The sequence below is a fragment of the Dysidea avara genome, chromosome 3 (assembly GCF_963678975.1).
Source record: "Dysidea avara chromosome 3, odDysAvar1.4, whole genome shotgun sequence".
NCBI lineage: Eukaryota > Metazoa > Porifera > Demospongiae > Dictyoceratida > Dysideidae > Dysidea > Dysidea avara.
The window spans coordinates 50,196,733-50,217,943 of NC_089274.1; the positions used below are offsets into that span (position 1 = coordinate 50,196,733).

Genomic DNA, 21,211 nt, shown 5'->3' on the forward strand with positions numbered 1-21,211 from the left:
ATTTCCGTAGGTCAGGTATTTCTGGGAGTGACGATAGAGCTTGTCAGCAGTCAAATATTCGTAAAGGGTCAGTCGTTGTTAGTGGATAATGGCGGAGAGACGTCCTCGCAGGAGAAACGCCATCCGCCAGCGGCAGATCGTAGAAATCAAGGGACATCGATTTGTACTCACTTATTTTAAGCAATTCACTTTCTGCGGGCATTGTAGCAAGTTTCTTTGGTAAGAAATTCTGTACGTGTAAGTGATTCATCAATTAGAGAGTGGTTTATTGTGTAAAATTATCGACTTCCTGTTTCTGTGTAACGCAGGGGAGTGGTTGGGCCGCAAGGCTACCAGTGCTTAGGTGAGCAGTGAAATACGCACGAGACGTCGTGCAGCTCCTGTGTGTTGTGCAGATTGCTCGTTCGCTATTCACAAGCGATGCCACGACCTAGTGTTGTTCGGGTGCCCCGGGAAGGTGGACCTGAAAGTGGTAAGATCGCTGCAATAGTGATTAATTGTTTGTTTATAAACAGAGTGATTGTAGGAGAAGAAGCACACGTTTAAGACAACCAATTACTTTCATCCGACCTTCTGTGACCACTGTGGAGGAATGCTATTTGGGTTGTATCGACAAGGGATGAAATGTGAAGGTGTGTGTGTAGTGTGTGTTGTGCATGCACGTGAGGCAACATAGTGGAGCATTGGTTTGGTGATTGAAAGTTTCCAAGTTCAATGTCTGGTTTTGCCTAGGTGCTGTTGTTTTCTTGACTCTAACCCCATCCATAACCCTTTTTTCTTGAGCAAGAAACGTTACTGATATTGCCCCAGTATACAGGGACCTGGTTGCCTGGTGTCAATTGGAGAAGCAGCCCACCAGCTTGGTCTCACGTGACCTGACTGCTTTTTCTCCACACAACACTTATCGATTGGAAATTGTATGTGCCTACTAGCATAGGCAACACCATACCCTGACCACCATGGAGGGTGTTAATGAATTCCATCAAGTCTTCACCCACAGCTCGGCCCACAAACATTCAATATTCGAGTTCTAAACCTTTTTCAACACTTGTTTCACGTGACACTTGGAAGTGAGGCATGGATTTGGTGACAAAAGTGACTGGCACTATGCCTAACCAGTATACCGTTTCTTCTTCGGGAGCAGTCTATTCTCACGATACTTGCCAGTGCAATCTTTCTGTTGAGGTTTAGAACTTGATCTACGATTTTACAAATTTTTGACAATAGAGTGCCATGATATTCTAATGTATCTGTCTAATGTACATCACTCCGCACCTTCACCTGTGAGACATGTTACAACCTTCTGTGGGGTACCAGTCCTCCCACACATGGAATTACTTCACAGACTCGTAGCACCTGAGTTGTGCTCAGATGACCCTGGTAGATGTGATATACACCACATATGCCACTTAATTCATTACTTTGTGTAATTTCATTGTTTATGATGTTATAGGATGCAAGATCAATGTACATCATCGATGCCATAGCCTCGTGCCTCGTACATGTGGACAAGATTATACAGAGCCTTATGGCAGGATCCAAATGTCAATTAGTTGTACTCCATTAGACGGGAACAGCCAAAGGATTAACATTCAGAGTAAGATCTGTAATGGCTACTGGTCAGTATATTGCTGCTTTAGTTAAGAGCTGTAGGAACCTGCCTCCAATGGATGCCAATGGAAAGGCCGACCCTTTTGTGAAATTACAGCTACTACCAGATCCCACTAATATATACAAACAGAAAACAGAGATACAAAACAAAACAAGAGACCCTGTGTTTAATGAGCAATTCTTCTAGTAAGCCTTCCTCACTGTGTCTTTGAACATGTATCACCCTCGTTACCATAGCGATATTACTCCTGACAAGATGAACCATATGCTCTATTTGGAAGTGAAAGACCATGACTGGTTTGGACGCAATGATTTTATTGGTTGCATGGCTATTCCCATCAAGGAAATCGTTGAACAGAAGACCCTACTTTTATCCTGGTATAAGTTGCTTGGTCGCAGTGTCGGTAAAGAGAAATACAGTCGTATACCAAATGATGATGAAGTGTCAGAGGTAAGCTTGTTGGTTGTCATGGTGATTCATGATGTGTTGTCATTACAGCTTAAGGACAAAGCTCGTAAAGAAGACGTGAAGACAATGTTGGTGAAGTCCCCAGGTTTACGTACAGCTCCTGAGACATCTGAAATTACTCTCACGGAGTCTGACCTGCCACATACTAAACTAGAAGACTTTAATTTGCTACTTGTGTTAGGCAAGGGCAGTTTTGGAAAGGTGTGTGTGTGTGTGTGTTGTGTGTGTAGTGGCATGTGTGTAGTGTGTGTGTTGTGTGTGTGTTGTGTGTGTAGTTTGTGTGTAGTTTGTGTGTGTGGGTGTGTGTGTGTGTGCGTGCGTGTAGTTTGTGTGTGTGTGCGTGCGTGCGTGTGTGTGTGTGTGTGTGTGTGTGTGTAGTTGTGTGTGTGTGTGTGTGTGTGTAGTTGTGTGTATGTGTGTGTGTGTGTGTGTAGTTGTGTGTGTAGTTGTGTGTGTGTGTGTGTGTAGTTGTGTGTGTGTGTGTGTGTGTGTGTGTAGTTGTGTGTGTAGTTGTGTGTGTGTGTGTGTGTGTGTGTGTGTGTGTGTGTGTGTCGTTGTCGTTGTCGTTGTGTGTGTGTGTGTAGTTGTGTGTGTGTGTGTGTAGTTGTGTGTGTGTGTGTGTAGTTGTGTGTGTGTGTGTGTAGTTGTGTGTGTGTGTGTGTGTGTGTGTGTAGTTGTGTGTGTGTGTGTGTAGTTGTGTGTGTGTGTGTGTAGTTGTGTGTGTGTGTGTGTAGTTGTGTGTGTGTGTGTGTAGTTGTGTGTGTGTGTGTGTAGTTGTGTGTGTGTGTGTGTAGTTGTGTGTGTGTGTAGTTGTGTGTGTGTGTGTGTAGTTGTGTGTGTGTGTGTGTAGTTGTGTGTGTAGTTGTGTGTGTAGTTGTGTGTGTGTGTGTAGTTGTGTGTGTGTGTGTGTGTGTAGTTGTGTGTGTGTGTGTGTGTGTGTAGTTGTGTGTGTGTGTGTGTGTGTGTAGTTGTGTGTGTGTGTGTGTGTGTGTGTGTAGTTGTGTGTGTGTGTGTAGTTGTGTGTGTGTGTGTGTAGTTGTGTGTGTGTGTGTGTGTGTGTAGTTGTGTGTGTGTGTGTGTGTAGTTTTGTGGTTGTGTGTGTGTTGTGTGTGTAGTTGCGTGTGTAGTTGTGCGTGCGTGTGTAGTTGTGCGTGCGTGTGTAGTTGTGTGTGCGTGTGTAGTTGTGCGTGCGTGTGTAGTTGTGCGTGCGTGTGTAGTTGTGCGTGCGCGTGTGTGTTAGTGTGTATGTGTTAGTGTGTATGTGTGTGTTATGTGTAGTGGGTGAGTGTGTTCAGGTGATGAGCCAGTAAGTATTCTTAGTTGCCTAGCCACGTAGTCTTGCACATTTACTATAAATTTTGGCTAGTGTAGGAATAGTTATGCCACCCTACAAAGCTATGGCTTGATTACTGTCTGTCATGCATTTTTGTATAATTTATAATTTAGGGCATGTGCAATCTTTGTGACTTAAGAGGAAGAGCAGTACCATCAGTTGTAGTTTGATAATGGTGTCTCCAGCATTGAAAGAAACTAGATAATGCCTGGACTATTTCTAAGAGGCTGTTTCCAGCTCAGTCTGTGAGTCCAGTCTTTGAAAAACACTATGCCAAAATGTTGTCACAAGTCATCTAAGTGTACAGTAATCCCATCTGTAAAAAATGTCCGTAAAAACGCAATACCTGTAGTCCAGTTCAGTGATTAGACATTACCACCTAGTGACTTAGCACTAGGATAATCATAATAGTGAAGATAATGTTGACAAACACATTGACAAATTGTTGCCAGTTCCCATGGCCACGGCAGTGTAAAGAAAAGGTGCATAGACTTGAACAGATTATGATGGTGATGGTGCCACTGCAGAATGAATCATGGCTTTGAGTAGGGACCACACCCACATAAACTAAAGAAACAAAGAAGCTACCCATCTAGGTATTTCATAAATTTTGTCAGTTTAGTAGAAGACGAAACAGGCTTAAAATGCTCAACAGGTGGACATCTCTGGATTTGCCTGTTCATCGTATCAAATGTACAAGCCTACAATATTAGATTCTTCCTCCCATTACCCAATTCTTTTAGGTATGCTTATAAAATGAACACAGTGATTTGCTTGGGTGATTGGTCGCCTGGTGTGCCTTGAGTGATCATAGCAAATCAAATGATCCATGGTGAGATTTACGATGTTTGGTAATGAGGTATTCTCTGAATCTCTGTTAACAGGCCTTTAGTGGATTTTAAAGACATCCTTATCTTCCAAAGATCTAACATATGTGACCCTATCTAGAGAATCTGACACTATTGCACAAGCCTAAATTTACAGGTTAAATGCAATGGGTGAAGTACTTGAATATTATTAAAAAATTCCATATATTTTTTTGTTCGCTTTGTTCTAAGTGAAGAAAGAGTGTAACAATAAAAATCTTATTTCTCTACTCAAGAGGAGTTGGAAAATCTTTGTTGACCCAAGGGTACGAAAGTTATGGGTGCTTGTTTATGTCATGTCGCAATGATAGTACGTGATCAATCTTTCTTCACTAATTTCACCTTTGTTTGTAGTGAAGAAAGGGAATACAAGTTTCAGTAATTGATTTTCCTATTCATAGCGAACACAATTGGTGCAATTTTCAACTTGTATGTACTGGAGTTGATAGGATGGATGGTAGCACTAACATGTGTAGTGTGTGTGTGTAGTGTGCGTGTGTGTGTAGTGTGCGTGTGTGTGTTGTGTGTGTGTGTGTGTAGCGTGTGTGTGTTGTGTGTAGTGTGTGTGTGTTGTGTGTGTGTGTGGCTTTGTACAGCTGTGACTCACTAGTCCTGCCCCAGGAGGATTTGCCTGTACTGCACCTGAATAGTTCACAGATGTCCCAGTGCTGGTCCACTGGGTAGGCGTGACCATGCTGGTACAACAGCTGAAGGCTTTGCTGTAGTGTGTGTATGTGTGTGTCTGTGTATGTACTGTAGTGAGATGGGTAGTGTCTAATCACTGGACTGGACTACTGGACTGGACTACTGGACTGGACTACTGGACTGGACTACTGGACTGATACTTTATTTGGTTTTACACATTTTTAAGGGTGGGGTTACTGTACATTTGGGTGACTTGTGACAACATTTCAGCACGGGGGTTACTATTCAGTGGACTGGACTACTGGACTGGAACACTGGACTGGACTACTGGACTGACATATTTTTGTTTTTTGCACATTCTATGGTTGGATTTACGGAGTCTTGCTAGTAAGCACCCTTAGGGCACCTGCAGCCCACTTCTAAATGCTGAAGACGAACAGTGGAATAAGCGAAAACTGTCTCTTAATAATTTCGCTACTGTTTATTATGCCACTATACAACACTTATTCCTTACCCTGGTGTGTAGTAATGGAATGTGACAGCAATAGTTAACCAGCAATCAACTAGCCAGTAGACAATAACTTTCAAGATATCCTTAGAGCAAGCTTGAGGAGCAAGCGAGTCTCGCCAGCATGGCCAAACTTCTAGACTTGCCTCTAGTTCAGTGCAGGGGCTTACTAATTAGAGATTTTTCAGTATGGGCACTTATAATTTTTAATAGATAAGCCCCTGCACTGAGACAGAAGTCTGGCAGCGAGACTAACTTGCTTGCTCCTCAAGCTTGCTCTAAGGATATAACTCGAAGGATACCATCTACTGGCTAGTTGATTGCTGATTAACTATTGCTGTCACAATCAATTCCCTGCACTACCTGCAGCATTACTACACACCAGGGTAAGAAATAAGTGTTGTATAGTGGCATAATAAACAGTAGCGAAATTATTAAGAGACAGTTTTCGCATATTCCGTTGTTCGTCTTCAGCATTTAGAAGTGGGCTACAGGTGCCCTAAGGGTGCTTACTAGCAAGACTCCGTAAATCCAACCATAGAATGTGCAAAAACCAAAAATATGTCAGTCCAGTAGTCCAGTCCAGTAGTCCAGTCCAGTAGTCCAGTCCAGTGTTCCAGTCCAGTCCACTGAATAGTAACCCCCATTTCAGCACTGAGTGTTGAATATGGTCCTAAAAAGTATCTGTGATAAGCCAAATGGGTTCAATTAAATGTATTCTATTCACTGCTTAACAGTATCTACTCTACTGTATAGACTGACATGTGTGTACACTATATGCCCAAAAATGTATGTGCCCCCATTACACACAGTTACATATATACCACTCAGAAAGTAGCACAAGATACTTTATTGGCATTAAGTGATTTGAGTCTGTTGTTGGTACACCCTTACTGTATATGACTTGCTCGTCAAAATGAGAATATCTTGTTGATAGATGGTACCCTTCTTGAAACAGTTACACTGCCATATGTAACTATCTCTGCACAAGCATACATCTTGAGAAAGCAAAATTTTTAAAAATCCGTGAAATATATCAAGAAGCAAGTCTCAAATCAATTAAGCCTATACACCATCTTATTCACCTGCTCATGGAGAGTTCATATCATGTTTCATTTCTCAATGCATGTCGCGTTACGATGCGGTAGACATTAACAGATCGTAGTCATTTCTTCTTGTCATGCATGTATGCACAAGTGACTTCAAAGCTAAAACTCTACACCTTGATTGATCTGCAGTTGTATCACAATAATCATGTGTGCCTAAGAGTGAGAGAAACATTTTTGGGGATACCTACAAGTCAGTATCTGCTATTCAGTAGAGTAGATACTGTTAAGCAGTGAATAGAATACATTTAATTGAACCCATTTGGCTTATCACAGATACTTTTTAGGACCATATTCACCACTCAATGCTGAAATGTTGTCACAAGTCACCCAAATGTACGGTTACCCCACCCTTAAAAATGTGTAAAACCAAATAAAATATCAGTCCAGTAGTCCAGTCCAGTAGTCCATTCCAGTAGTCCATTCCAGTAGTCCAGTCCAGTAGTCCAGTCCAGTAGTCCAGTCCAGTGATTAGACACTACCTAGTGAGATGTGTGTTGTGTGCAGTGTTGTGTCAGGGATGTGCCCATAGTGGTTGGCAGTGCTCGGCGCTGACACCACTCTAATAAAGTAGTCACCACCTCCACTCACCAACCACTACAGATTCACCTCTGACATACAAAGGTAAAGCCCTACACTACATTTCTGGACCCAACCCTATCTCTTGTAGCCACCACTATTTTAAACCTGGGACAACACTGTTTGTGTGTCTGTGCGTGTGTGTAGTGTGTGCAAATGTGGTGTTTTGTATTAGGTGTTTCTTGCTGAGCACAAGCAGTCTAAGGAAGTGTTTGCTATTAAGAGTCTTAAGAAAGACTTGGTAGTACAGGAAGATGATGTTGAGTGTACGTTGAATGAACGGAAGGTCCTCGCCCTTCCCAACAAACCACCATTCCTTACTGAGATGCACTCATGTTTCCAGACCAAGGTGGGTTGTTATTAAGTGACGTAGTGGTAGTGACTTCACTTCACAGGAACACCTGTTCTTTGTTATGGAATACATTAATGGAGGAGACCTCATGTTCCACATGATTGAACTTGGTAAATTTCCTGAGAAGCAAACTAGGTGTGTTATATGTAAAAACATGGAAATGCACATATATGACTTCTGAGCAGGTTTTATGCTGCAGAAATCACATTAGGACTGGACTACCTTCACTCTAAAGGAATCATTTACAGGTAATAGTGGGGCTTCACTGCCTTAATTGCATACATATTGCAGGGATTTGAAACTAGACAATGTCATGTTGGATAGTGAGGGTCATGTGAAAGTGGCTGACTTTGGCCTCTGCAAGGAAGGAATTTCTGGTAGTGCTACGACTCGAACATTTTGTGGTACACCAGATTATATTGCCCCTGAGGTGGGTTGGTGGTTACCTTAGTGATGTCAGTGCGATATCATGATATGATGTTCCAGATTTTATCCTATCACCCATACAACAGAGCTGTTGACTGGTGGGCCCTTGGAGTACTTATGTACGAAATGTTAGTGGGAAGAGTAAGTGTGCGTGTGTGTGTGTATGTGTGGGGGGTCCACACGTGTGTGTGTGTGTGTGTGCGTGAGTGTGAGTGTGTGTGTTTGTGTGTGTGAGGCAGCACAGCCAAGTTGTAAGTGTGCTGTTGTGCCAATCATGAAGTTCCAGTGACTGATGATTCCTTGATTACTCACCTACTGTATAATGGGGATCTTGGGAAAACTGTTCATGGTTCACATAGCAACATGGAACTTTACAACCTTTGAGACAATTCCCGCAGCATACCCATTCCCATAGCTTACCCAATCCTACACCAACTCTTACCTCAGTGGTGTACAGGTACCACACTGCTTGGCTGCCACTCCCAAGAGCTTGGCTTTGTTTTGTGTGTGTAGTGTGTAGTGAGTATAATAGTGATGGCTACTGTTGGTATTAGCCACCATTTGATGGAGAAGATGATGATGAGCTATTCAACAATATTATGGAGCGACGTGTACAGTATCCTAAGTCATTGTCTAGTGAAGCAGTTTCCATTTTGACTGGGGTAAGTTGATGTGTACATCATAGCTGGCTGCCATCATTGTTTTCTGCTCTAGTTCCTTACTAAAGCGGCCTCCAAGAGGTTGGGCTGCCACCCGACCACTGGCATACGTGACATTAAGGCACACAACTTCTTCAAATCTATTGACTGGGGCAAGTTGGAGCGCAGAGAAGTTCCACCGCCATATGTTCCAAGGATTGTGAGTATTGTAGCATGGTGATAATTTGCGTTAACTGTTTTGTGATGTAGCGATCTGCGAGAGCAGCTAACAACTTTGACCCAGAGTTCACAAAGGAGGCTCCTCAGTTATCGCCAGTAGATGATGCAGTTGTGAATGAAATTGGTGGGGAGGTGTTTCGTAGCTTCTCCTACACTAACCCACACATGCAGCACATTGGCAAGAAATAACTTGAAATTAGATATTTTAAAACCACATTTTATTTTTAGTTAAATCTATGTAATTCCCTGTCTACAATAATTAATAAGTTTTGCTATATATGGGGGAGACGATAAAGGGAGTTAATCAGGTGGGAAAATGAACGCGGACTGGACACAAGAAGGTTAGCTAAGTGTAGAAGAGACGTTAAACAGTTCCTTAAAGCAGACGCGGTTGAACTACATGTATTACAAGACGACACGTTGCTTGCAGACAGACCACCCTCTGGTTTGTGTAGGCAACCTCTGTCTTTACTTGTCAATAATATTTTATGTAGTGGACGAACTGCCTAGCCAACTAGCTGCTGAATTGGAGGATGACACGCCCATCAGTATACTAAGTGGGGGAGACGCCTCCGTACAACGTTTCCGACACGAAGTGAACACGTTAAGCCAACGGCGGAGAGGGGGCCGTAATGATGGTCAAAGGCGGTCGTCACGCAGGCAACCACTGCGGGAGAGAATCCAGTAAGTCTCATGTACATCAATGTAGACTACCTGCTTGGTCAGAGATGCCAACCTCTGAACAATTTTAGGAGTGAGACCTCAAACACTACCAGCAATGTGGACCAGATTCAAGTGCAGCTCCAAGATTTTTGGTAGTGAAGACCAAAAAAAAAAAAAAAGGTCGCTACATGCTCAAAGTACAAAAATAAGCACAGGTCTGTCCAATTTTAAGCACAGGGCTAATCATGAAGCAGATCAGGCGTGAGAAATGCGTGAGAACTAAGCTGAAAGAGTGAGAAACAGAGGGTTAAGCGTGAGAACGTGAGATTACTAGCCGAAGAGTGAGACTCACGCCTAATGTGTGAGAGTTGGCATATCTGGCTTGGTCTAGATAGACATTCAAGGACAGGCACTTACAGTAGGTAGATCTGTGACCGCGGTCTAATGTCCTTTTTTTTTCTTTTTTTTAAAACCAGGCACGCGCCTGGTTTACTGAAATAGACAAATTTCATAATAACGAAAAAATCAACCATTGCCCCTAGCAACCTGAATTTAACATTATTTGTAGGTGTCAATGTTTTAAGTCACCTCTCCAAGTTTTAAAAGGATAGCATATATAAGTCTTGAGATATGACATTTTGAAGTTACAATTTTTCCATACATTGTCAATGGGGGGAAACAGTTGCCCCTTCTCGGTAATCACACAAATCATGGGATTTAAAGAATGTTATATCTTATGACCTATATACACTATCCATTTAAAACTTGGAGAGATTATTGTTGACATTCACACCTTCAAATTATGTAAAATTGAGATATATGTACTTTTGAATTTTTGGTTTTTGCATGCGTTGAAATACCTCGTTTTTGTGATTGCCCAGAAGGGGCAACTGTAGCCCCCTTACATAGATATGTATGGGAAAACCACAAATTTCAAAATGTCATATCTTATGACATATATATGCTATCCTTTCAAAATTTGGAGAAGTTACTTTAGACATTATCACCTAAAAACAATGGGAAATTCAGGTTGCTAGGGGCAACAGTTATTATTATAGGCTATAAAGCCTTATTATGGAATTTGTCCATTGTTTTTGTAAAAACGTGTGTGTGTACCTATCTATCTACGTATCTACCTATCTATGTTTGTCTGTACGCACCCACGTGAGCAAAATCGTTAAATAATGGTAACAGCAGCTTTTACGTAAGGAGTAAAAGCGAAATGAAGTCTGTACTAAACTTCTGCACAAGTCAACTTTGCTCTGAGGTGGTTTCTTTTCGGCGGACTGAAATACGGGTGTGGTGACTTTCCTCAGACTTTGTAAACTACCTTCCCTTTGAGGTTTTCAGGCGTTTAACAACTGAAAAACAACGGTGCAGGCCTCATACACTACCAGGAATAGCCTATTGCTTCAAGTTGAAAGGGGGCGTATCCCTTACATACGCGAACGAAAATGAAGAGTAGCGTTGAGGCTTTGTCAAGAGAATTTGTGGGAAAAAAACACGATAGTACAGTTTAGAAGATACTTCTGTGCGTAATATGTTGGTAAATGCGGTTTGTTTAACAAGCGCTTCCTTAGCAACGTAATTGAACGAATTATGGAAATTTCATGAATTACGAAATACGAGAAATAGCTAATTATATTATTGCACAACCCAAAACTACCCTATTGCAAAGTAGTAATACATAGTTGGTTAATTCATAGTAGCATATACTGTCTATAGTTATTCCAGATGAGTTAGCTAGCTGCATGGCGCCTGGTTTTTAGAAGTAGCACAACATCAACTTGTATTTGTTTTGTTTTTTTGTTGTAATGTATTTTGTGTTTTTGTAGGTGTTACTCCTATAGGCATTTGCCTTTTGTAATTACCTTACCCTTATGGTTAAACAAATAAAAATAAATAAATAATTCAAAGGTCAAGGCCACCAAAGTCAATAGTCAAGGGTAAAAATTTCCAACCCGCAATCAAAAAATAATGCAATATTGTCTGCAAATCACCGGAAAAAGGCTCTTAGTCATAGGTCAAAGCGAAATTTCAGCCGGTCAAGACTTTGACAGCGGTCGCAGATCTACCTACATTGAGTGCCTGTGTGTCACCCCCTTGAGTGATCTGTTATCCTAGTTTTCTTCCACATTGGTCTTTATCACCTATCATGTCGTACTGTGTATTAGGGATCATGAAGGGGTTTGGGCATTTTTGGCCAAAAATACCACCCTTATGAGTTAAACACCCCCAGCTTCATGGCGCCTTGGTTAGGTAACCAATCCTAAAAGTGGTTTCAGTACGACCAAAAGTCCATAATAATTCTTGTTTAGGCCACTCTAAATAAATTATCTGTTTCCCGTTCACCGCCCACATCTAGTTACTGTCAGCTCTAAATTTTCCATTATTCTGTATTCTTCCATTATTTTCCGGTTATTCTTGCATACTGACTGGCGTAAAAGCCATCTTGAAACTCACGTGTCAGCAGTGCTATCAAGTTGGCACAAACTTCACATTTGTGCTATTGTTGCAACTTGAAAAGGAGGGTACAAGCTTAAGCATGCTTTTATGTAACTTTTCTTGGTTGTGTCAGGCAAATAATGTCTTGAAAAGCTGCCAGTCTTACAATGGAAATGGACCGCCTGTTCGCATGGTAATATGCAGGATGGGAAACAGAGGAGTGGCCATATTGTGGACTCTTGGTACGATGTGAAACGCTTCCTAAAAGTTGCTGTGAAATTTATTGGGAATTTTCTACTCTCTTTTCTAACTGACTGCGTGACTGATTGATGCCTTCAGACAAGTGGACTCGATAATGGCTAAGGCTACGGGCTTGATTTTTTCACAGTGCGACATCGCTTCATCCTGACAGGTGCCTTTTGGCGTACTGCAGTACGTACAATGCATCCTTCATGGATTTATCTGTGTCCTCCTTTGTGTCCTATTTATCTTTGCTGACAGCACAAGGTGTCAATTCACGGTAGTACTGCGTGATGGCTTCCCTACATTTGAAGGGAATCGTCCAAGTTTTCTGATGTGATTGGATTGATTGCAGAGGTCCTTCTCCTAGTGTTCTTTGTTTGTAATGCTGTGCTGAACAAAGCCGAAAACAAAGCATAATGTATACTTCGCTATTTCAATAATTGATAGTTGGGCACGCGTTCAGTATGGGCTTTTTCAATACGATAAAATCCACATTATTTTCGTCCTAATGCGGCATGCGTGGGTTCACCAGTCATAATAATGTTACAAAATATGAAAATAAGTATAAGAATTTTAGTTTGATTAGCGATCATAGAAATAAAAGGTAGTGGAGCAAGGGAGGTCGCCTACACCTGAAGATATACTAGTGGACATTAAATCCCTAATTCAGTTGTGGGTGTAGACTGAACTAGAGGTTTAGGTGTAGGGGACCTCTCTTGGTTCACTACTTTTTATCTCTATATTGCTTCCTTCTTGTTTGAAAAGTTGTTGCTTGGGTCTTGATGTTGCTTGGGTCTTGATGTTGCTTGGGTCTTGATGTTGCTTGGGTCTTGATGTTGCTTGGGTCTTGATGTTGCTTGGGACTTGATGTTGCTTGGGTCTTGATGTTGCTTGGGTCTTGATGTTGCTTGGGTCTTGATGTTGCTTGGGTCTTGATGTTGCTTGGGTCTTGATGTTGCTTGGGTCTTGACGTTGCTTGGGTCTTGATGTTGCTTGGGTCAGGCAAAACGATCAAGTCAGCTACAACATGTTGATATTAATTGTACTACTTTTGAAGCCAGGTCCCCATGCTAATTTTAAATAGGTAATTAATCAAACCTGTGATATATGCTTATTTAGTATATTTCATAATTATTTTGTAATTCAGTATTTATGTTGCTATGCCATGCATAGAAGTATCTTATTAAATACTATCCTACTAGAGACCTGTGAGAAGGCTACAGGGATCTTCTAAATAGTCTAATAGTCTTTTCTCATGCAATTTCTTCAGATAAAATCTTTCACCTTAGAGGAATTTGTTATTCCTACTAGCCTATGAGGCTACCGTATAGCGAGAAATTTTCGAAAGGTTAAATTTTTGAAAAAGAGTGCTTGATTGAAAATTCGAAAAAATATTTTCGAAACAATGTCTCTTTACTGCGCCGCACCGTAGATAATTAATTCACGGAGGAAGCTAACAGTTGTTGTGTTGATCACATACATAGCTAGAATTTGCTGCTTTGATTGTTCAGTATAGCTAGATAAACGCTCAATCTGGCTTTGATAGAATCTCGTCTAGCTATCCTAGGGTCTTCCTTTGTAAGTTGAACCATGTTGTTTGGCGGACTTCACCTCAGTGGCCTGCGGATCGAGCCATAGCTAAGTACATGGCATTTTTCAGCCCATACCATAGGCGGGGAAAGTTACGCGTGGGAAAAGTTTCGCGAATTGCACTCTACTTTGTATACCGGCGTAAAAATTTCGCGATAGCTACTACAATCGTGAAATTCGCGCGAAACTTTTCCCACGCATAATTTTCCCCGCCTACGGTATAGATGTTTGCTGATAATTACAGTCTTTCCTAGTAATTTCTGGTCTCTCGAGCTCTTATAGGCTTGAAGACTCGTGGTGTCATTCGTGCTCGCTCATATGCGCGTGCGCGTGGTAGCTATAGCTATATGGCTAGCTACTTGTGTGTGGCCCAGTGCCTAGCTATAATACATTAGGCCTATAGCTAACTGATATTAGCAGAAACCATGCATGCGTACACTCGCAAAAATCATTTATATATACCCAGCTATACTTTCTTTGATTGTCACTTCAAAGCCGGGATGTACTATTTTCGAAAACACAATGTTCTTTTCGAATTTTTCAAAAATATAGCCTTTCGAAAATTTCCCGCTATACGGTATATTGCTTGTTGATCGTGAAAAGCATTCATAGAGATTCACTGTAATCAAGAGTTCATAATATAGAAAGAGCGGAGAGTGTTCTACTGTAGTATATATAGCCTGTACACAGAGGAGGTTGGACACGATATAAGCGCTTCTGAAATTTATTACTGTTATTTGCATATTTCTGATGAGGAGTAAGTGATAGAAGAAATATTTAGCTATATCTAAACCACGTTACCTTGTGCTTACAGCAGCTTATGCAAGGTGGGTGTGCGAGTTTCTAATTCTGTTTTCGATTCTCTGTGAGGCCAAGCTAGCGGCGTCCGTTCTTCTTTTTCAATACCCTGAGAGGCTTTGTTAGCATGCACATTGCTTTCTTCGACAATTATTGTGCTAAAATACATGTACATATAAGGCATCCCTATAGTGTTACACATTGATTCCACCCAGCAAACACTTACACATGTGATCCCTGTAGATTTTAAGAGCGATTTACGTGCCTGGAGTAGTGGGGTTGAATAGGGTTGACCAGCTGAATAGACTAAACTTGAAGTGCACTCTCGAATGGTATTTGTGAAAACTTTCGTGAACGCTTGGTTAAACTTTCAATACAAAATGTATGCGCTCACGTGTGTGTTTCCAACCTCCTCTGGCCTGTACAAACAGAATCTCAAAGGTATGGTGCAATACCTATAGTCACTTTTAATGTGTTAGTTGGTCAAGGATGTACTCAACATTAAGTTTCAATGGCTGTTATTGTTATGGCTTCAATAAGCAGCCCATTGATGACATTGTCAGTGCTCCTTAACACTGTATGTGTTGACATGATATCCTAAAGTAATCAAAGTTTTACTGTAATACTTTGAGATTCGCGTTTGTACAGGCTATACTGCAGTAGGACACTCTCTTATCTTTTAATATTATGAACTCTTGCTATAATGGTGAACTTGCTTCACCTGTATTTCAAGCTGCAATAAACTGCCTCAAAGCTAAAATTTACCTTCCTGGAAGTTTGTTACTGCTACAGCCTTCATTTCTCACCATATTAGCCATTGGGATTGTGAGCCTAATAAAATTTACTGATTTTAGCGGAATTCCGCATATCTACCGACATGGTAACTAAGTCCAAAAACATACAAGAAACCCACTAAAAGTTGGCTTAGGAAACATGGTGTCTGTTTATATAGGCCTACAGAAACTAGAACAAAGCTATTCTAAACTAAGTTGCTCATGCGGCACTTTCTTGAAGTGGCTCTCCTTAACTTTTGTCTTTAAACTAAATGGCCCGCTTGAGGGTAACAACTCTTCGTACAGTTCCCTTGAATTACTGAAGTATTATTCATGTACACAATGTTCCAGACCGTTTTTTTTTCAACTAATTAGTTTAAGGTGAATTCCCAGTCTTGGTAATGGGTGAATCTCACAATACATTACGCATTAGGCAAAATGATGAATCGGGTTCAGAAACAGTGCTGGGGTCTTAAAAATAAGGTGGAGTATTCCTTAGAGGTATGTGCGTAATTAGCAGACGGTTTTTTGTTGGTATCACTACGTAATACTGTGGGTGCTTTGAAAATGCACGAAAATCAGTGTATTTTTATACCATTTTAAGCGTTTTACGTACTTTTGGGGGCATGTCCCTTTAATATTAATGTATTGATTATTAACCAAATAAATTCAATATGCATACTGGCTGCCTTTATAAGCTATTTTGCTCACATTTGTGTAAAGACAACAAATATACCGTACGCAAGGAAATTTTGATGTCAAAAAATTTTGATGAACTTGACGAATCAGTTTAATTCGTCAAATTTAAATTTGTCAAATGTTTATAAGCATCCTTAAAAGTACAGGTTTTGCCTACAATTTCTTGATTTTCATCAACATTTTATTCGTCAAATCTGCTGAAGTCTGAATTTGTCAAATTTTTCTTACATCAAAATTTCCTTGTGTACGGTACAGACATACATGCATACAAACAACCTCACATGTTTTTAGAAAACAGTTTCAGCTGTGAGTGCATGCCTTAATTTTGGAAAGAAGAGCAGTTATAGGGATAGTGCAAAAATGTTTCCCCAAAGCAAAATACTTTACTTCAATTGTATCATAATTATCCCCCTGGGCACTACTCAGTGCCTAATCGTGCTCACTGGATTTGCAAACTTTAAAGGAGAGACTTTATAATCTACACTAATTACCGTATAGTGGGTTTTTCTCGTGGATAAATTTACTTGTGAAAATAAAATCATGCGACACTTAATCTCGCGAGATCACAAATTCGCGACATTAAATTCCTTGTGCGAATTTATTACTCGTTGTAATAAATGTTCGTGTACGAGATGGAAAGCAGTTCTCTTTGCTGTGTTTCTTTGTACCTATGCTTGTATCCACGATGAATTGATGCAGGCGCCTGAAGTTCACTAGGAAACGGGTAGGGCAGCCGCATTCAACGATGTTTGGTGAAGAAACACGTGTTGTGTAGGGGAATGAGCAACTGATTGAACCGTAGTAAATGATCAGCAAGCTGTTATGTACAAACAAGCACCTGGTTTGTTGTTGAACTTTCCAACACGACAGTTTTACAGGCGCTAAAATCGGGGGGTCCTTCACATACAAAATCCATCGACAATATTTTGAAATATGGAAATTTGCCAACCCAAATTTTTAATTTCTTCTACCACTGATGTCAAAATTTCTGTCTTGGAAATTCTTGAGTGCTATGAAGTTGTAGCTTGAGTTGTAGTATATTTTGTGCCTTAGGCTACTGCATGTATTAGATGAGCTGTGGTTTCAGCATGGGTTCAAGGAGAGCCGAGCGCTAGCGGTCTGGTAAGCCATCGTGACTGACTCTATCGCGGTTGGGGCAAGGTTGCCAGTGCATATGACCTCTCAGGAATTTGAATAAAGCTCTCGTCACTATTCCACGGACACACCTAAGCAACTTACACTGTGGCCTTTGCACTGTGGGAATCGAATCAGCTCAAAAGTATATAACAAATTTATGAGCAGATTATGGATGCGCTTATAATCTAGATATCTTCTATTGACAGTTATTCTCGTGCCCAGCTGGGCTCACGCTAATTTGGTGTTTGCGCATTAGCGCGAGCCCGACTGGGCACGAGAATAATTGACAGTGACCCATAACTTACACTAATGAAATAGTCAAAATTTGATGCCAAACATTTTAAAAATTTTAATTGTACGGATTTATGTATTTAAAATTCAGTTACATATTTCTGAATTTCCAACAAAGAAATTTCTATATTTCTATTAAAAATTGACAAATTTCCATAGTCATTGACGACATTTCTGGAAGTGAAGGACCCCTCGGCTAAAAACCTTGCGATAAACTCCACATGATAAAATATGTCGCGAATTTTAATATTGCGAAGTGCCCAAAACGCGTGATTAAAGTCCTCGTGATAAAAACCCGCTATACGGTATATTTACTTATCACACATGTACGACAATACTCATACCCGAGTCTGTACATTAGTGGAATAAATAAACTTCTACAAAATGGATACAAACAGCTATATGCTATAGTTGTGTGTGGTTGTGTAAATACCTTCATAATAAAAGCTAGTATGTGGAGCTGTAGACAGCACTGATGTGGGTGAAACAAAAATCTTATTCAGGAGGGAGGGGTACTGGACTAGATGAATGTCAAGCTTAACAGTGTGCTATTTCTAAGGAACGTTTGAACAATATGTGTGCAAAACTGGAGCCCAATTCTAAGGCAATTTTACCCACAGACTGTGGTAATAGAACATCTAACGATTACAAATTACATCCACTGATCTTTAATTAAATTAAATATCTGTGCACATTTGGTTGGTCTTGTCCGAGGAACAACTTTTCTGACCTTACTTGTTTGATTATTACTATAGTACTATAATTGAACTATGATGACATGTGACTGTGTAATGTTGTTCGACCTAGGGAGGATTCTGATCGATCTCATCGTCATAGTAACATTAGTTGGGTACAGACCGTTAGAGAGCGCAAGGACTTGGTGAGTGGACATGTTATCTGTTGTACTTCTTTGTGAAATGTTGCTTCTAGTACTGGCCTAGAATACACCGTCAATTGACCAGGTTATTCGGCTATCGATTGTGGTCAGGGCATCTGAAGAATATTGAAGGTGTGTTGCGGTAATCACAAACGTATGCTAACAATGTTTTGTTGAAGGTGAATTCGGGACCGGACCAGTTTCCTATTTTGTCTTTGTCAGATTTTTGTTGCTTGCCAATTTGCTGATGTTTCTAGTTTGGTTTGGATTTGTGTGTATCCCTCAGATATCATGGCGTTATGGTGATGGTGAAGATGTGATAGATGATCCGAGCAGGTCACAATTACGTTGTTTAAGATCATGTGACCTATGCCCAGTGGGAACAGCTACAGTATATTCTTGTAATCTTTCAACTAACGGATCGGTTGTAATTAATCTTTGTAGTGACAATAATTGTGGGTCAAGTGGCAGACCTCGGGAAAGTTCTGATGTGCAGAGAGTTTGTGTCAATGGTAGTGATGATCGTTATTGTGTGTTTGGTAATGTTGATCCAGAGGTTGGAGGGTTTCAGTGGATTATTGACTTTATCACTGGTCAAGTGAGTACGTGTACTCTGAGCTATTTGTATTGTTCTTGTTGGATAGGGTTACTTTAATCGAACAGTCTTGTTCTATGGGCAATACCACAATGGAACTATTGATGGCTACAACTTACCCCTTAGTTACTTGATGGTTACTGGAGTAGTGTATGGGATGTTTGTAGTGATGCTGGTTTACAGGTGATCATGTGACTTCCTACATGTATACTGATCACGTAATGTTTTAGGATGGGCCAAGCTTACTCTGAGGGTTATGTTCCATTTGGTCGTCGTAATGACTTCTCTAATAAACTATTTAGTGCTTGGGACTACCACATTACGAGCCGTAAAGTTGCTGAGTTTAAACGCAAAATAATGAGGAGGCATTTTGAGGTAGGTAACTACTATGGTTGTCATGGTAATGGCATTGATACAGGAAGAGGTGTGGTACATTACTGAGCGTGAGAAGAAGAGAACTATCCGAGAATGGGCTACTATTGTAATAGTTCGTATCATCACAAACTCCTTTGTTCTGTTGTGTTTGGCTGGTGCTAGTACTGCGATCTACTATACTATTAGATTATCATTAGATAGAGTGAGTATACCATGACAATACCTACCTTAGTTTGTACATGTTATCTAGACCACATCTGGATTACTGACTATTGAAACACTTGTCACTTCAATTGTAGTTTCCTTTATCAATCTCTTCTTTCCATGGCTCTTCTCTTTCTTAGCAGAGCTGGAACGTTACAAGACTACCCCAGGGAAGATCTATGCTATTCTCATACGGTTGCTATAGTAACTAGCTAGTTGGCTGACTATCATGTGAATATTTTAGGAGTGTGATTGTGCGACTGTTGCCAATCGTTGTGCTGATTGGCAGTTTGCTGGGTGTTATATCATGTACTCAACCAGGCGAGAGTGATGGATGTTCATTTAATGAATTCCGAGTGTCTGCCAGGAGTCAATCAGAGAACTGTCCTAGGGTAGGACACAGCACTGCACTGTTGTTGTAATTGTTGTGTGTAGTGTTGGGAGACATTCATTGGACAAGAGGTTTATCGTTTATCATTAGTCAACTTACTAACTGTTAATGGAGCAGTGATAGTGTTAGAGACCAGTCTACAGTGAGTAGTAAGTTTACTATTATTTATCTGTCATTGTTGCTATGCGGCAGCTTGTTGAGTAAAGTAAACTGGGACAGGTTAAAGTGGACACATCGATTTCTTCATAAAGATAATGATGGACATTTGTGGCTAGTTAGAAAGCCGGAGTTTGAAATACCTCTTAGTATCTTGGATATCTGGTATACTCAGGCATTACTATGGTATGTGTTCTTTCTGTGTTATTGGTTGCTATAGTAACCATTAGGTTGGGCTTCTTTTATTGTCCTTACTTGCCACTGATCACCATAGCAACATTGGTGATTCATTTCTATGTTAGACGGGTAAGCACCTAATGTATACTCTCCTAATAGTACATACACCTTGCAGTATAGCTTGAAGTTCAACTGTGAACCTGATGCCAAGCCATTTCATACTGCCAGGAAGAACTTTTCTTTCCTTTTCTTACTATTAGTGTTACTATTTATAATTCTTATTCCTATTGGCTACTCCATCACCAGGTATGTGTGCTAATTGGCTTGTTGCCATGGTATTACACATGTTGGTAGGTTACAGCCAAGTGCAGAGTGTGGTCCATTCAGGGGTCAGCCATACATGTACTCTGTCGTAAATGATACTATAAGTGACTTCAATTGTGATGCTCAGAAGGCAATCAGCTTCTTTGGTACAGCAGGCTTCATTGTTCCACTAATACTTGCTTTATTGTAAGTGGTTCATGTCTTAGTGACTGTGCCATATAATAGCTGTATTACACTGTAGGCTACTTAGTTACAGCTTGTACGTTGTGCTGAGGACAAGAAATGAATCAATTTCACTACTGAAGAAACAGCTAGTATTGGTAAGTGTGCACTTTATACAATGTAGTGTGTATTCTAATGGTTTAGGATGAAGCTGATAATGTTCACCTAAGAGGCAGACAGCAACAGCAGTAATTAACAACAATGCCATTTACTTGTAACTAAACATGTAGACTGATATGTTAGTGTATGGTTATCATTGTTGGGAGTAACGCGTTACGTAATATTATTACTTTTGTGAAATACGCTATAAAAATGGGTAATATAACTGAAGTTGCTTTACTTACAAATGTAACACGGTACCTAAGTAATATAGTTAATGTAACGAGTCTAATAAATTAATTATTACGTAATATTATTACTACAAGTAACGAAGTTACTAATCTCGTTAGGAATCCACTGAGTAACACATAGCCGCAAT

At 40.5% G+C, this 21,211-nt stretch overlaps 2 protein-coding genes across 5 annotated transcripts in view; both read left to right on the forward strand.

The window, feature by feature from the left end:
- LOC136251553 (calcium-dependent protein kinase C-like) overlaps positions 1-9,050 on the forward strand; it is a 9,255-nt gene extending 205 nt beyond the window's left edge. Inside the window, exons 2-17 of the mRNA XM_066044026.1 lie at positions 11-219; positions 309-343; positions 396-472; positions 527-632; positions 1,454-1,597; positions 1,641-1,797; positions 1,849-2,062; positions 2,111-2,281; positions 7,293-7,466; positions 7,513-7,604; positions 7,655-7,717; positions 7,761-7,899; positions 7,956-8,036; positions 8,450-8,557; positions 8,610-8,753; positions 8,804-9,050. Coding sequence (XP_065900098.1) covers positions 89-219; positions 309-343; positions 396-472; positions 527-632; positions 1,454-1,597; positions 1,641-1,797; positions 1,849-2,062; positions 2,111-2,281; positions 7,293-7,466; positions 7,513-7,604; positions 7,655-7,717; positions 7,761-7,899; positions 7,956-8,036; positions 8,450-8,557; positions 8,610-8,753; positions 8,804-8,962 — 1,995 coding nt within the window. The 5' untranslated portion in view covers positions 11-88 and the 3' untranslated portion in view covers positions 8,963-9,050. The remainder of the gene's footprint in view (positions 1-10; positions 220-308; positions 344-395; positions 473-526; positions 633-1,453; positions 1,598-1,640; positions 1,798-1,848; positions 2,063-2,110; positions 2,282-7,292; positions 7,467-7,512; positions 7,605-7,654; positions 7,718-7,760; positions 7,900-7,955; positions 8,037-8,449; positions 8,558-8,609; positions 8,754-8,803) is intronic.
- LOC136251551 (transmembrane channel-like protein 7) lies at positions 8,997-21,063 on the forward strand. 4 transcript variants are annotated; one of them, XM_066044022.1, is made up of 18 exons: positions 9,009-9,114; positions 9,159-9,218; positions 9,268-9,457; positions 18,220-18,292; positions 18,343-18,421; positions 18,469-18,887; positions 18,934-19,067; positions 19,115-19,259; positions 19,303-19,461; positions 19,510-19,658; positions 19,708-19,855; positions 19,899-19,996; positions 20,047-20,196; positions 20,241-20,316; positions 20,363-20,493; positions 20,542-20,697; positions 20,753-20,831; positions 20,878-21,063. In XM_066044022.1, the coding sequence occupies exons 1-18, from the start codon at positions 9,090-9,092 to the stop codon at positions 20,923-20,925; spliced, it is 2,319 nt and encodes a 772-aa protein (XP_065900094.1). In that variant the 5' UTR covers positions 9,009-9,089; the 3' UTR covers positions 20,926-21,063. The 4 variants fall into 4 exon arrangements, 3 of the variants coding, with proteins under 3 accessions (XP_065900095.1, XP_065900094.1, XP_065900093.1); XM_066044021.1 differs by having other exon boundaries at positions 9,026-9,114; positions 9,156-9,218; XM_066044023.1 differs by lacking the exon at positions 9,159-9,218 and having other exon boundaries at positions 8,997-9,114.
- Positions 21,064-21,211: the final 148 nt, after the last annotated feature.

Coding starts and splice junctions, on each gene's coding strand:
- LOC136251551 (XM_066044021.1), top strand. CDS start 9,090: ATGAACGCGGACTGGACACAAGAAG. Junction 19,260..19,302: donor TAATGAGGAGGCATTTTGAG/GTAGGTAACTAC, acceptor GCATTGATACAG/GAAGAGGTGTGGTACATTAC. Junction 20,832..20,877: donor TGAAGAAACAGCTAGTATTG/GTAAGTGTGCAC, acceptor CTAATGGTTTAG/GATGAAGCTGATAATGTTCA.